General features: G+C 41.8%; 1 protein-coding gene across 1 annotated transcript in view; it reads left to right on the top strand.

Moving 5' to 3' along the window:
• The window catches only part of SH3BGR (SH3 domain binding glutamate rich protein), a 61,692-nt gene that overhangs the window by 2,573 nt on the left and 43,066 nt on the right, over positions 1-16,053 (top strand). The window contains exon 2 of the mRNA XM_060098471.1: positions 4,912-5,097. Within this exon, the coding sequence (XP_059954454.1) occupies positions 4,912-5,097 (186 nt within the window). The remainder of the gene's footprint in view (positions 1-4,911; positions 5,098-16,053) is intronic.

Below are 16,053 nucleotides of genomic sequence, written 5' to 3'. Positions count from 1 at the left end.
CATTATTAGTTAATGTTATAGTTATCAGCTATGGTTAGTTAGTATTATAATTATTATAAATATTGGTTATTAGTTAATGTTAGTTAATATTAATCAATATTTTTGTAGTTATATTTATTAGTTAATATTAGAAGATCTGCATCTGTGATGATGTTTCAGAAGAATTATCTCAAGCCACATAAATGGAAGAATTTCTGTCTTATCCTAAAGAATGAGAACTGATTTTTCCCACGGTGTGAGTGCTAATGATTTTTCCCGGCTGGGGAATTTCACCCAGAAGCTTCTTTGCAGGATGACCCCAGAGCAGCTGCCACTACTTACGCTGTGTGTGTGGCAGTTGGTCTTTGCTACTTACTTCTTCAGTCTGTATACTTTAAAAACAGGTTCTTGCCTGTGACCTCATCAAAGAGGGCATTATGACTTCTGTTGGATGAATGAAATAAATGAAAAAGGAAAAAACCAATTGTAATCTCTTGATGAGGTTTAGGCATGCAGCTGTGTATCACATCTCTATTTTAACAGTTGATGCCAAAGCGTGGTTCCATGTTTTACCACTTTACACACAGATTTGGGTGAAGAGACCCTGGGAGTAGGGGAGAAAGTTGTTGCATCTTCGTGGATCACCCTCCTCTCCTCCTGAAGGCCATTGCCACAGGGGTTGGGGGACAAAGGGAGAGAGGCCTCCCTGTTTTCAAGATGCACAGCCCCTGGACCACCATCTTTAAGGACAGACCCTAATGGTGGCCCCCAGATTTTGCAATCCTTTTGCCAGCCTTGATTGAGTGTAAATATAGAGGGAAAAACATGGCTCTTGAATTAGATGGATCTGGATGTGAACCTTGGAAAATTCTTTAATTCACTGGTACCTCAGCTTTGTTATCTTAAAATGGTGATCAGGGGCTTCCCTGGTGGCGCAGTGGTTGGGGGTCCGCCTGCCGATGCAGGGGACATGGGTTCGTGCCCCGGTCCAGGAGGATCCCACGTGCCGTGGAGCAGCTGGACCCATAAGCCGTGGCCGCTGGGCCTGCACGTCCGGAGCCTGTGCTCTGCGGCGGGAGAGGCCACAGCAGTGAGAGGCCCGCATACTGCACAAAAAAAAAAAAAAAAAAAAAAAAAAATGGTGATCAGAATTCTTGCCTGGCATGGCAATCAGGACGAGTCATGCCAGGGTGCCTGACTGCACAGCTTCTCGACTTGTGATGCAAAATGCTTTTCCATGCTTTCTTAATTCTCACCAGCACCCAGGATGAAGGCGGCGTTCTATCCATTTTGCAGATGAGGCAATGGACAGGCAGAACTTGTGCTCAGATAGCAACCTTCCCAGCCAGGATGGAAATGCAGGTCACCCCTCACTCAAATGCAGCGTGCTTTTTACTACAATACAGTGAACTTGTTTGGAAAGTAACTGTACAAGACAATAAACGGAACATGCCAAGCGAGTGACCCCAAGATCACTCTGATGCAGCACAGTCACCAACAGTGGCTGGTGACTTCAGGACAGAGAATGACGTGTTTGTTTTTTTTTAAATTATTTTATTGAGGTATAGTTGATTTACAGTGTTGTGTTAATTTCTGCTGTACAGCAAAGTGATTCAGTTTTCAGATTCTTTTCCATTTTGGTTTATCACAGGATATTGAATATAGTTCCCTGTGCTCTACAGGAGGACTTTGTAGTTGATCCATTCTCTATGTAACAGTTTGCGTCTGCTAATCCCAAACTCCCAGTCCATCCCTCCCCCACCCCCTCCCCCTTGGCCACCACAAGTCTGTTCTCTAGGAGAATGGCACATTCTTGTGAGTCAATGTAACAGGATAGGAAGTGAAAGCATGGAGTCCTAAGCACTGGTCCGCCAGGGAATTCCCAATGTAACAGGATAAGAAAACAGAACTCTCTCAGCCTCCACTGAGGTCCCAAAGTCTCCAAGTGACACACCCCTCAAGGACCCTGGATCCTCCAGAGGGGCTGCCCAGGAGGACGGTGCAGCCTGTGGGACCAGCAATAGCCATGGTGCCCTGGAGAGGGGAGAGAGGGTGAGAGGTGCAGGGGGGAGTGTATCTGTGGTGAGGGCTACTGGGGTGCTGTGCACACCCCTACCCTTGAAACCATAATGGGGGGGGTGACCTTTGGGGACTGATGCTGTGTCCCTAGGGTCAGCTCAGGAGGCCACACGGAGAAAGGCTGTACTTTGTGGTGGGAGCGGCGTCTAGTAGGGACCCTTGAACAAGGACCACCGGGGGGGGGTCCAGGGGGTGCGCCCCACTCACGTGGGCATCAGAGTGCGGGCAAAGGCCACGTGCCAGCCAGGTGAGCTCGTGCACTCCCTGCTCCCCCTCTCCCTCCTCTGGGCTCATCCTAAGACACTTCTCCAGACTCAGGCAGAAGCCAAGCGCTCCAAACAGCCAGGAGAGCCATGCTCTTGACTTGAGTTTAAGTTGCTGGTGTTTGGGGAGTCCGGAGGGGCAGATTTTATTTTTCTTTTCTTTATTTGGGGGCGGTGCTGAGAAATAAAATGTAGCACAATACCGTGCAGCCAATAGTCAGTCAACTTCCTGTAGACGTAATTGTTTGTCTTGAGAGGAATCATAATAAACAGATTCTTTTTTTTTTTTTACATCTTTATTGGAGTATAATTGCTCTACAATGTTGTGTTACTTTCTGCTGTATAATAAAGTGAATCAGCTATACGTATACATATGTCCCCATATCTCTTCCCTCTGGCGTCTCCCTCCCACCCTCCCTCTCCCACCCATGTAGGTGGTCACAAGTCACTGAGCTGATCTCCCTGTGCTATGAGGCTGCTTCCCACTAGCTATCTATTTTACGTTTGGTAGTGTACATATGTCCATGCCACTCTCTCACTTCGTCCCAGCTTACCCTGCCCCCTCCCCGTGTCCTCAAGTCCATTCTCTAGTAGGTCTGCGTCTTTATTCCCATCTTGCCCCTAGGTTCTTCATGACCATTTTCTTTTCTTTTTTTTTTAGATTCCATGTGTATGTGTTAGCATACGGCATTTGTCTTTCTCTTTCTGACTTACTTCACTCTGTATGACAGACTCTACGTCCATCCATCTCATTACAAATAACTCAATTTCGTTTCTTTTTATGGCTGAGTAATATTCCATTGTATATATGTGCCACATCTTCTTTATCCATTCATCTGTCAATGGACACTTATGTTGCTTCCATGTCCTGGCTATTGTAAACCGTGCTACAATGAACATTGTGGTACATGATTCTTTTTGAATTATGGTTTTCTCAGGGTATATGCCCAGTAGTGGGATTGCTGGGTCATATGGTAGTTCTATTTTTACATAATAAACAGATCTTCCTCTCCTGTTTTATCCATCTTTCTTTGACTTTCCAGCAGAAGAAACGTAAGTCAAGACTTTGGGAAATGTTCATCTGTGTAGAAACCGTGGAACCAAATGAAATCCTTTTCCATCCCACCTCAGGTCCTTAGGCATGATTTTCTTTTAAAGTTCTTTTTTTTAATTGAAGTATAGTTAATTTACAATGTTGTGTTAGTTTCAAGTGTACAGCACAGTGATTCAGTTAAGTCCTGAGGCATGATTAATAGAGATGGAAATAACGCTGGTGAGGGAGTGGACCTCAGCCAGGCTGAGGCTCCCAGGAGGGTACTTGAGGGGGAAGGAAGACAGGGGTTTGGACAGATAAAAGATGTTGCCTTCTGAATATTTAATTAAAAGTAAATCTGTCTGAGTGGTTAAGAATCTGACTGCCAATGCAGGGGACACGGGTTTGAGCCCTGGTCCGGGAAGATCTCACATGATGTGGAGCAACTAAGCCCATGCACCACAACTACTGAGCCTGCCCTCAAGAGCCTGCAAGCCACAACTACTGAGCCCACGTGCCGCAACTACTGAGCCCGTGTGCCTAGAGCCCGTGCTCTGCAACAAGAGAAGCCACTGCAATGAGAAGCCCGTGCACTGCAATGAAGAGTAGCCCCCTTCGCTGCAACTAGAGAAAGCCCATGCACAGCAACGAAGACCCAACACATCCAAAAATAAATAAATAAAAAATAGATACATTTATAAAAAAAATAAGAGAGGGCATCTTTCATTCTGGGAGTGAATTCTTTGACGGAAGAGAGAAAACTGTAATTGTTTCTGGGGAAGGAGTTCGAAGCCTTCAAGGTGGCCACATTCACAAAGAAATGGCATTTGGTAGATACAGTCCTTGTACGTGAACCAAGGGTAGAGAAAAGGGCCCTAGGATGTTCTCACTTAGGTGTGGCTGGCACTCTGATCTCAGTTGAAGAGCTGGGTGTGAGTGCGAAAGGAGAACAGGGTTATTTTACTGCATTTCTCTTCAATATTCTGGGAGAAATATCCACCAGCTTTTCTAGCTTTTTTTTCTCTCTTTCTCTTCTAATAATCTCCATGTGGGCTTTTCAGTTTCCTGTATTATTTCTAAAACTGCTTTTGTTCAATGTGACTCGTTCCTATTTTCATAACTGTGAATAAAGTGCCTTTTAATGTGGGTATACTTGGTATTTGAGTTTCATGGTAAATTGTCTTTTTTTCCTTCTCTCTATCATCTTTTTCTTTGTAAGCAATTCTTACTTATTTTTTGGCATTAAAGCTTAGCAGAGAATTAAAAGTATTTTGAAGGCTTCAAACAAAAGCTATGATGAGAGCATTGCTATTTTTATTACGTCAATTATACATCAATGATTTAAACATGGATGAGATTAAGATTTCAGAATTTAAATGATGACCCTGTTGATCCTATGGAATGAAGAGCTATGATGTTATGGATTTCCTTGTTTAAATATTTAGCGATATTATTTGTGTTGTATGGTATAGTTGAAGGAAGGGCTTAATTTATGTAAATATAAATAAAATGTTTTTTTACAAACTGTCTAATAGTAATCTCTCTACTCTTGACCAGATTAGGAAGAAACAGCAAGAAGTAGTGGGCTTTTTGGAAGCTAATAAAATCGATTTTAAGGAGTTCGATATTGCTGGAGATGAAGACAATCGGAGGTGGATGAGAGAGAACGTTCCCGGAGAGAAGAAACCTCAGAATGGGATTCCTCTGCCCCCACAGATATTCAACGAAGAGCAGTACTGTGGGGTGAGGTTTGGTTTTTTGGAAAAGTCTTCTGCATGTGTGTTTATCAGAAGTCATTTAAAGCAGATCAATTTTGAGGCAGCATTTGAATTTTTTTGGACATTTTTCAGGTCATGATCTATTTCTACCATTCAGTACCTGGATGGTAGATCCATGGTGAAGGGTCAATAGTTCAGACTTACAAAATGATGGAAACAATAAAATAATGATTCAGAAGTTCTTGAGATTCTTTTAGGTTCCTTATTTTGTTTAGAAGAATTGAGGTCACTTGTTCAAGCAGAATACACATTTAGTTGGAAAGAAATTCTGGTCAACCTTGCAGGGTACACATACATGCTCCCACAGGGACACTAGGTATGTTTTCAATTTTGTAAAGAATAATTTGCAAAAGTAGAGTTGGTGTAAATGTATCTAAACAGTTTAAAAATGTTCTGGACACCCTTCCTCCTTGTGAGGACACAGCTAGAAGATGGCCATTTATCAACCAAGAAGGGGGCTCACCAGACACTGAATCTGCTGGTGCCTTGATCTTGGACTTCCAGAACTGTGAGAAATAAATAGCTGTTGTTCATAAACCACCCAAACACGAAAAACAAAATCTGTTCTGGACATTTTGTTATAATAACAATTTTATTTTATACATTTAGTAGTCCATTTTACCATAAAATCACTTTTTCCTCAGAGTTTATAGATTCTGCTTAGTATATCAAATTGTTGAAAGGAAACATTTAAAAACTCAAAGGGCTTTGGAGCATGAGAACTGGAGTTATCTTAGGGGTCCTCTAAGTCTTCTAGGCCATTTTTCAGACGCAGCAATCAGGGTTCTGGAAGACAGAGGGAATCAATTGCCCAGAGCGGACTACTTCTTTTTTAAAATTAATTAATTAATTAATTAATTAATTTTTGGCTGCATTGGGTCTTCGTTGCTGCGCGTGGGCTTTCTCTAGTTGCGGTGAGCGGGGGCTACTCTGTTGCAGTGCGTGGGCTTCTCATTGCGGTGGCTTCTCTTGTTGCAGAGCATGGGCTCTAGGTGCGCAGGCTTTGGTAGTTGTGGCTTGCGGGCTCTAGAGGGCAGGTTCAGTAGTTGTAGTGCATGGGCTTAGTTGTTCCGTGGCATGTGGGATCTTCCTGGACCAGGGCTCAAACACGTGTCCCCTGCATTGGCAGGTGGATTCTTAACCACTGTGCCACCAGGGAAGTCCCAGAGCTGACTACTTCTGAAGGCTGGAGCCTGGTGTAGGAATCTTCACTCACCTCTTCTCTCCTTGCTGCACAGAACTGTTGGTCCTTTAGCTTAGCTTCTCTTTACTGTTACGTTTCTCACCTAAAGCAGGTGTTATCAAACTATAGCCAGAGGACCAAGGCCTGCAACTGCCTGTTTTGGTAAAGTTTTATTGGACACATCTGCAATAATTCACTTACCTATAGCTAATTTTGCATGATGGCAGAGTTGAGCAGTTGCAACAGAGACCATATGACCCACAAAGCCAGAAATATTTATGATCTGCCCATTTACAGAAAAGCTTTCAGGCCTTTTATTTGAATCATGAATTGTTTTGTTGTTGGAGGTTTGCATTAGTTTCCTAGGGCTGATGTAACAAAACACCACAAACCCGGTGGTTCTTATGGACTGTGTGTTTGTGTCCCCCCCAAATTCATATGTTGAAGTCCTAATGCCCAATGTGATCGTGTTTGGAGATGGGGCCTTTGGGAGCTGATTAGGGTTAGATTAGGTGTTGAGGGTGGGGTCCCCATGATGGGATTAGTGCCCTTACAGGAAGCAGAAGAGAGAGAGAATGGTTTCTCTTCACCATGTGAACAAAAAACCAGAGGCAACTGTCTGTAAACAAGGAAGAGAGCGGAACCCAACTATGCTGCACCCAGGATGCACTTCTGTTATTTAAGCCACCCAGCCTATGGTATTTTGTTATGGCAGCCTGAGATATTACAGTGTCTTAAAATAACAGAAATTTATTCTCTCACAGTTCTGGAGGCCAAAGTTTGAAATCAAGGTGTCAGTAGTGTTGGTTTCTTCTGGAGGCTCTGAGGGAAAATCTGTTCCCTGCCTTTCTAGTGGCTTCTGGTGGCAGACAACAATCTCTGGCATCCTTTGGCTTGTTGACATATTATGCCCATCTCTGCCTCCATCTTTACATGGTCTTCTTGCAGGTCTCTTTGTGTCTTCACATGGCCTTCTTTTTATAGATAAATAAATAAATAAATAAATAAATTTATTTATTTTTGGATGTGTTGGGTCTTCATTGCTGTGCGTGGGCTTTCTCAAGTTGCAGTGAGTGGGGGCTATTCTTCATGGCAGGGTGCGGGTTTCTCATTGCCATGGCTTCTCTTCTTGCAGAGCACAGGCTCTAGGTGTGTGGGTTTCAGTAGTTGTGGCACACGGGTTCAGTAGTTGTGGCTCACAGGCTCTAGAGCACAGGCTTAGTAGTTGTGGCGCAGGGGCTTAGTTGCTCTGCAACATGTGGAATCTTCCTGGAGCAAGGCTTGAACCCATGTCCCCTGCACTGGCTGGTGGATTCTTAACCACTGCGCCATCAGGGAGGTCCCCACAAGGCCTTCTTATAAGGACAAAAATTCATTGGAATAGGCTCCATCCTAGTACAACACGGCCTCATGATAACTAACTACATCTGTAAATATCTTTATCTCTAAATGAGGTCACTTTCTGAGGTCCTGAGTGGACATGGTTTTATAGGGGACAGTACAGGCTGTGTGAATTTACATGGCCGTGTTAGGATTCCTCAGAGGCTTAGCTCAAAGTCCTGTGGATGTGGGAGTGTCTTCAAACAGTCTTAACGTGGCAAGCAGTTATTTAGTGGAACATATGGTCCAGTCCAGCTCTCCTGGGATTGAAGCTGGAGCTTCCCAGAGTATAGAGAGCACTTGCTCTGTGAGGAAGAGTCGCTCCCCTGCACCCCACACTCCTCTCCCCACCCACTCCAGACCTCCTGGCCTCCGGACATCCCTCAACCCTGAGCTGAATTTTTTTTTTTTTTTTTTTTTTTTTTTTTTGCGGTACGCGGGCCTCTCACTGTTGTGGCCTCTCCCATTGTGGAGCACAGGCTCCGGACACGCAGGCTCAGCGGCCATGGCTCATGGGCCTAGCCGCTCTGCGGCATGTGGGATCTTCCTGGACCGGGGCACGAACCCGTGTCCCCTGCATCGGCAGGCGGACTCTCAAACACTGCGCCACCAGGGAAGCCCTGAATTTTTTTTTTGAATTTGACCTTATGTTTGTTTGTTTGTTTGTTTGTTTGTTTATATTTTTGGCTGCATTGGGTCCCTGTTGCTGCAAGTAGGCTTTCTCTAGTTGCGGTGAGCTGGGGCTACCCTTGGTTACGGTGGGTGGGCTTCTCATTGCGGTGGCTTCTCTTGTTGCGGAGCGTGGGTTCTAGGAGTGGGGGCTTCAGTTGTTGTGGCACGCAGGGTTCAGTAGTTGTGGCTTGTGGGCTCTAGAGCGTAGGCTTGGTGGTTGTGGCACACAGGCTTAGTTGCTCTGTGGCACGTGGGATCTTCCCGGACCAGGGCTCTAACCTGTGTCCCCTGCATTGGCAGGCAGACTCTTAACCACTGCACCACCAGGGAAGTCCCTGAGCTGAATTTTTAAGAACTGCAACTCTTCTTGGATAAAGAAAGGGAGAATAAGTTTTTTCGGGGGAGGTAGTGGTGATGAGCAATTTTAATTTTTCATAAAAATTTTTAACAACTGAAAAATTAATAGATGTGCACACGGAAAAATTAAAATGTTTCCAAAGTTGCCTGCAGTGAAGATTCTTCTCCTTCCCATTTCAGCCCCCTCTAGTTCATTCCTCTCAGGTGGGCCAGCTTCATGTATCTGCCACCTGGGAAGTCACACCAGACCCCGCTCAAGAGAGCTCTCAGCTTGGTTTAACGCTCTACTGGTGCTGTCTTGACATTCACACTGATTTTTGAACAAGGGAAGCACTGTTCTTATTTTGCACTGGGGCCTGCAAATTATGTAGCCGGTCCTGCTCTGACCAACCAATGCTGGCAATTTCTTGTTTGGCCTTCCAGGAATTTTCTATGTGCATTAACAATTGCATATCACTTAAAAATGGGGGTGTACTCTATACACTTTGTTCTTTTCACTTAATAACCATATCTCAGAGATCATTGCATAGCTGCACATACTCTGTTTTTAAAAACACTTTCATTTTATATTGGAGTATAGTTGATTAACAATGTTGTGTTAGTTTCAGGTGTACAGCAAAGTGATTCAGTTATACATATACAGGTATCTATTCTTTTTCAAATTCTTTTCCCATTTAGGTTACTACAGAATATTGAGCAGAGTTCCCTGTGCTATACAGTAGGTCCCTGTTGGTTATCTGTTTTTTTTTTAAAATTAATTAATTAATTAATTTTTTGGCTGCAGTGGGTCTTCATTGCTGTGCGGGCTTTCTCTAGTTGCAGTGAGCGGGGGCTACTCTTCGTTGTGGTGTGTAGGCTTCTCATCGCGGTGGCTTCTCTTGTTGCGGAGCACGGGCTCTAGGCGTGTGGGTTTCAGTAGTTGTGGCACGTGGGCTTCAGTAGTTGTGGCTCGTGGGCTCTAGAGCGCAGGCTCAGTAGCTGTGGCACACAGGCTTAGTTGCTCCGCGACATGTGGGATCTTCCTGGACCAGGGCTCGAACCATTGTCCCCTGCATTGGCAGGTGGATTCTTAACCACTGAGCCATCAGGGAAGTCCCTGGTTATCCATTTTAAATATAGCAGCGTGTACATGTCAACCCCAAACTCCCAATCTATCCCTCTCCCCTATCCTTCCCCCCTGGTAACCATAAGTTCATTCTCTAGGGCTGTGAGTTTGTTTCTATTTTGTAAATAAGTGCATTTGTATCAGTTTTTAAGATTCCACATATAAGTGATAGCATATGATATTTGTCTTTCTCTGTCTGACTTACTTCACTTAGTATGATAATCTCCAGGTCTATCCATGTTGCTGCAAATGGCACTATTTCTTTTTTTTTTTAATCCCTCCCTCGCTGTCCCCTTTGGTAACCATAAGTTTGTTTTCTATGTCTGTGAGTCTATTTCTGTTTATAAATAAGTTCATTTGTATCATTTTTAATTTTTAAATTTTATTATTTATTGATTGATCGATTCAGTATTTGTCATTTTTCAAATGGCATTATTTCATTCTTTTTAATGGCTGAGTAATATTCCATTGTGTATATGTACCACATCTTCTTTATCTATTCATCTGTCAGTGGACATTTAGGTTGCTTCCATGTCCTGGCTACTGTAAACCATGTTGCAATGAACATTGGGGTGCATGTATCTTTTCAAGCCATGTGTTTCTCCAGATATATGCCCAGGAGTGGGATTGCTGGATCATATACTGTTTATTTTAGAGGCTGCAAAACATTCCATTGGATGTGACATAATTTATTGGCACAGTCCTCTAATGGGGAACATTCAGGTTGTTTCCAGTCTTTCTCAGCTACAAACGATGCTGCAGGAAACCTCTTTATGGGTACAGTGCTTTGTATTCAGTCTGAGTATATGTATAGGATAAATTCCTAGAAGGTGTGCTGAGTTACAACATATACACTTCTCACCCTTCAATAGATATTAAACCTGGACTATAGTTGCACCAATATACATTTTCAAACGTAATTTGAGTGTGGCTGTGACTTTGACAACACTCTATATGCACACTTTTGGATCTTCACCAATCTGCTAAGTGAAAAATATGTTCTTATTGCTTTGACTTGGATTTCTGTCTTAATGGGCAAGGCTGAACATCTTTTTCTCTGTTTATAAGCTCTCTGTGTTTTTTTTCTATGACTTACTATTTTTCTATTTGGTTTCAGGTAACGTTTACTGGTTTGTAAGGGTCTTTACTTTTGAAGGGAAGTAGCCCTGTCACTACCATGTTGCAAATATTTTCCCATGTTTCTTCTTTGTCTTTTGACTTTTTAAAGTGACTTTTTGGAATGCAGGACTTAAATTGTTTTTGTGCAGACAGATCTATTAATCTTTTTTAAAAAAATGGTTCCTGTGTTGTATAGAAAATTGTTCTGCACCCTAAAATCATCAAAGTAATCATCTCATGTTTTCTTCTAGTACTTTTCCAGTGAAAGTAGGATTTAAAACCTCTTACTTTTGCTTATTTTAGCTGTCCTTTTCAATCAAGGCTAGTTACAGTAGAAACAATATTGAAGCATTTTCTTTCAACCTATGTTAACTTCCAGGGCAAAAGTTCTGCAGTTATTTTCTGCTATAAAAATAAAACCTCAAAGGCATTTTTTGTTCTGTTTTGCTCTGATCTAGCAATGCTTTTCATTTTAATTGTGGAAGAAGAAGAAAGGAATTCCCAAGTAAGAAAAAAGACTTCTATTTTTAAGATGTATTTTCCTATTACAAGTATGGCTCTAATGAGATAAGCATACAAATTATTTTATGTTTAACTGTTTTTAATTCTTTTCAGTTCTGCCTTCAGAGAGGTATTAGAAGTTTTTCTTATGAGCAACTTTGCTAAATTTGCTTTTCTGCAGTCTGTGGATATTCTTAACAAAAGTTCATTAATGAGGCAAAGGACTTTGTTTTCAGAAAGTAGGTAAAAATGACTATTTGTATTGTAGGTTCTGATTTTGAAAGGAGACTTAAAGGTTATGAAGGATATGTCAGGTTCAAAACGGCATAAATCTACTCAATATTCTGTAATAACCTATATGGGAAAAGAATCTGAAAAAGAATGGATATATGTGTATGTATAACTGAATCACTTTGCTGTACACCTGAAACTAACACAACATTGTAAATCAACTATACTCCAATATAAAATAAAAATTAAATAAAAAAAGAAAGTGATAAACCTGCTTTAAAAAATAAAATGGCATAAATCTGGATGGTCAATGTATTTTTCCACATGATTGAAATGTGGACTGTCAGAATAATGCTACCATTTAAGTTGAATCACTGGACTCTGGATTCTTGAATGGTCACCTATATGCCATACCTGATGATGACAGCAGGGAGAGGGGACCTCAAGGGCAAGCAGTGGCTTTCTCTGCACCAGGGCAGTGAGAGGGCTGGGTGTCACAGGTAGTTCTGAGTACCATCGTGTCCCTGCCAGCCTGAACCCCTGCTGCTCTGGGCAGAGTAGATGAAGATGTTATCGTGAGGGCATGGCAGACAACTGTTGGCTACAGAAAGGGCACACCACAGGGAAGCCAGCACAGTGGAGGCTGGGTCACCCGCCTGGCAGAAAAAAACTAACAGGAAGTAGCCAACTTGTCTGTTGATGCCAAGTCGGAGTCTGTGCATTTTCGCCTAGGTGAGGACTGGGGTGACTGCCTGGGCCTGCACGCAGCAGCCAAAGGGGAGCTTGACCATTCAGCAGAGAGGCAAGTATCTGTGGGGACTCAGGAATGCAAGGGAGGACAGGATGCCTGCCCAATTAGGGCAGGGGGAGGCCGTTCTCAACACACTGATGTTACTGAACAGGCTATTTTATTTTATTTTTTAATTAAAATTTCTTTTTCAGTATGATCACAATTTTATTATATCTTATATATAACTTTGACAGTACATATACCAACACGTTAATAAACGTTACTTTTTGTTTTGCCATTATGGGCAATTTTTCCTTGCCTTTAAAAAATTTATTGAAGTATAATTTATTTACAATGTTGTGTTAGTTTCTGCTATACAGCAAAATGACTCAGTTATACATATATATTCTTCTCCATTATAGTTTATCACAGGATATTGAATCTAGTTCCCTGTGCTCTACAGTAGGCCCTTGTTGTTTATCCATCCTCTATATAATCGTTTGCATCTGCTAATCCCAACCTCCCAGTCCTTCCCTCCCCCACCCCCTCCCCCTTGGCAACCACAAGTCTTGAACAAGCTATTTTATGTTATTAAAATTTTATTATGAAATGTGCCATAGATGATAAAAAATATGTAGTTTCAAGAGGGATAATAAAAATGAACAACCATGTGCACACCATCGGTTTGAGTAGCGTGATATCTCCAGAAATTTAAAAGCACACTGCGTGCTTCTCCCTGATCGTGTCCAGCTCCCTTTGCACAAGAGGGAGCCAGGGTAGTGAATTTTGTGTTTACCGTTCCTTTCCTTTTCTCCCATCTCCTATGTATACACACCCATGGAATACATTGTTTAGTTTTGCCTATTTTTGAGCTTTATATAAATGGACTCATACTATCTGTATTTTTTGAGTTGCTTCTTTCACCAACATATTTCAAAGATACAACCATGTTGATTGGTGTTGTTCCTAGTTTATTCATTTTCTTTGCTTCAGAGTGCACACTGGTGTGTGTCTTAGTCTGTCCGAGCTGCCATAAGAAAATGTCACAGACTTAGTGGCTTATGAACAAGAGAAATTTATTTCTCATAGTTCTGGAGGCTGGGAAGTCCAAGATCGAGGTGTCAGCGTGGTTGAGTTCTGATAAGGGCCACCTGTTTCACAGCTGGTGCCTTCTTGCTTTGTCCTCATGTGATGGAAGGGGTGAGGGAGCTCTGGGGGGTCTCCTCATAAAGGGCACTAATTCCATTCACGAGGGTTCCACCTTCATGACCTAGGTCATCACTCTCAGTATGTTTAGCTCTAACAGACAATACAAAGAGTTTTTTAAAGTTGAGCTGAGGGATGGTCACACTTCGAAACTAATGATGGCAGTGATTCCAGGAGAGGGAAGACAGCTTTGTGGATGTTTGAAGCACTGGTGAGATCACCCCCACATTTCCAGTCACTCTAAGAAGGTTTTGGTTGTTGTTTTGATCTGACCTTACCTCTAGGTCCTGGGAGTCAGGACTGGGGTCAAGTGGAGTAGAACCTTTGCGAGTTGCACATTTTTACCACTTTTTTTTTTGGTAAAATATATTTTTCAATTTTATGAAAAAAGATGGTGACAGTGGCTGACAATTTAAAAATATTTTCCTCCTTAACAAAATAATCCATCCACTCTATTTCAACCCCTCTCCCATTTAAAAAATGTTCTAAACCATCTGCTCTGGCTCCCTGTGGCAGCTCAGGGGAGGCCCCACAGGAGGCATCCTTTAACTGTGGCTGCTAGTAAAGAGATTGCGTAGCTCTTCATGTTTGTGTGTCCTCTTCTGTATATATTTAGAACATTTTTCTATTGAGTTTTTGCCTTTTCCTTATGATGGAAAAAGGACAAGCATAATATATATTATATATATGTATATATATATACACATAATTAAGAAGAGCAAAAAAAAAATGTGAAGTCCCTCCAAAAGAATCTAACAAGAGATGTCTGGAGAAAATTTAAATGTTATGGAAGACTTAAATAAATGATGCTATAGAACATATCCTTGGGTTGACCATCTCTGTAAAAAGGTAGTATCTTTTTTTTTTTGTGGTACGCGGGCCTCTCACTGTTGTGGCCTCTCCTGTTGTGGAGCACAGCCTCTGGACCCACAGGCTCAGTGGCCATGGCTCACGGGCCCAGCCGCTCCACGACATGTGGGATTTTCCCGGACTGGGTCATGAACCTGTGTCCCCTGCATCGGCAGGTGGACTCTCAACCACTGCACCACCAGGGAAGCCCCCAAAAGGTAGTATCTTAAAGATCCTAATTCTTCCCAAATTGATCTATAGATCCGATACTTTTTCAATCAAAATCCCAGAAAGAATTTTTGTAGAACCAAGCAAGATAATTTACCTAAAATGAAAAAGGAAAGGTCTAAGAATAGCAAGAAGAGGCAGAAAATAAGCAAGTCTCATTATAAAGCTGTGATCATGAAGACAGTGTGGTATTGAAGGATAAATAGACAGGTAGACCTAATGTCCGGAAATAGAGCCCCACACAATACACAACGGGTTATGACGGTGCTGCCATGGCAGATAGATGGGGAAAGAATGGAGTTTTTAATAAATGTGGATGAAACAATTGGATGACATAACTGGTGACTTAAAAAAATTAAAATAATTATTAAAAAATTTACCCTTCTTTTTTAAAAATGGAGATGTAATTGACATATAACATTGTATTAGTTTTAGGTGTGCAACACAATGATTTGATATACGTATATACTGCAAAATGATTACCACAATAAATTTCGTTAACATCTATCACTTCATAGAGTTACCATTTTTTTCCTTGTGGTAAGAACTTATGCGATCTAGTCTCTTAGCAACTTTCAATGTTTTTTGTCTTATTGATTCTTACTGATCTCTATCTATATACATCTCTATCTATATATAATTTTTTTCCTATTTGCTAAATCTCTGCTCATCTTTATGTTTTCCTTCCATACTCTTTGGTTTCTTTTTTCCCCCAACTTTAATGCTTGACTCACTACTTTTAAAGCTTTTTTCTTTTCTAATGTAGGTATTTAAGGCTATAAATTGCCCTCTGAGTACTTCTTTAGCTCATTCCATGTATTTTGATATGCAATATTTTCATTGTTGTTTCTAAAACATTTGTAGTCCATAATATGATTTCTTTTTTGACCCATGCATTGAGATTTAGATATATTTGGAGTTACTTCTATTATTTTGTTATGTACTTTTTTATTTTTCCAACTTTTGCAGTTTCTTTCTTTCTTTCTTTCTTTTTTTGCGGTACATGGGCCTCTCACTGTTGTGGCCTCTCCCGTTGCGGAGCACAGGCTCCAGACATGCAGGCTCAGTGGCCATGGCTCATTGACCCAGCCGCTCTGCGACATGTGGGATCTTCCCGGACTGGAGCACGAACCCGTGTCCCCTGCATCAGCAGGTGGACTCTCAACCACTGCGCCACCAGGGAAACCCTGCAGTTTCTTTCTTTTTTCATCTTTTCTTGACTTTATTTTGACTAAAGTCTTTTTTCCTAATTATATTTCTCCGTTTACTTAATATAAGCTACCTGTTCTCTTAGTGGTTACTTTAGTTATTTTAACAAGCACACTTAATTTAAATTAGGAAAGATTGTATCTTTACTTTA

Source organism: Mesoplodon densirostris, chromosome 5 (genome assembly GCF_025265405.1).
Source record: "Mesoplodon densirostris isolate mMesDen1 chromosome 5, mMesDen1 primary haplotype, whole genome shotgun sequence".
Taxonomy (NCBI): Eukaryota; Metazoa; Chordata; class Mammalia; order Artiodactyla; family Ziphiidae; genus Mesoplodon; species Mesoplodon densirostris.
This window is presented reverse-complemented; position numbering and strand designations above follow the sequence as displayed.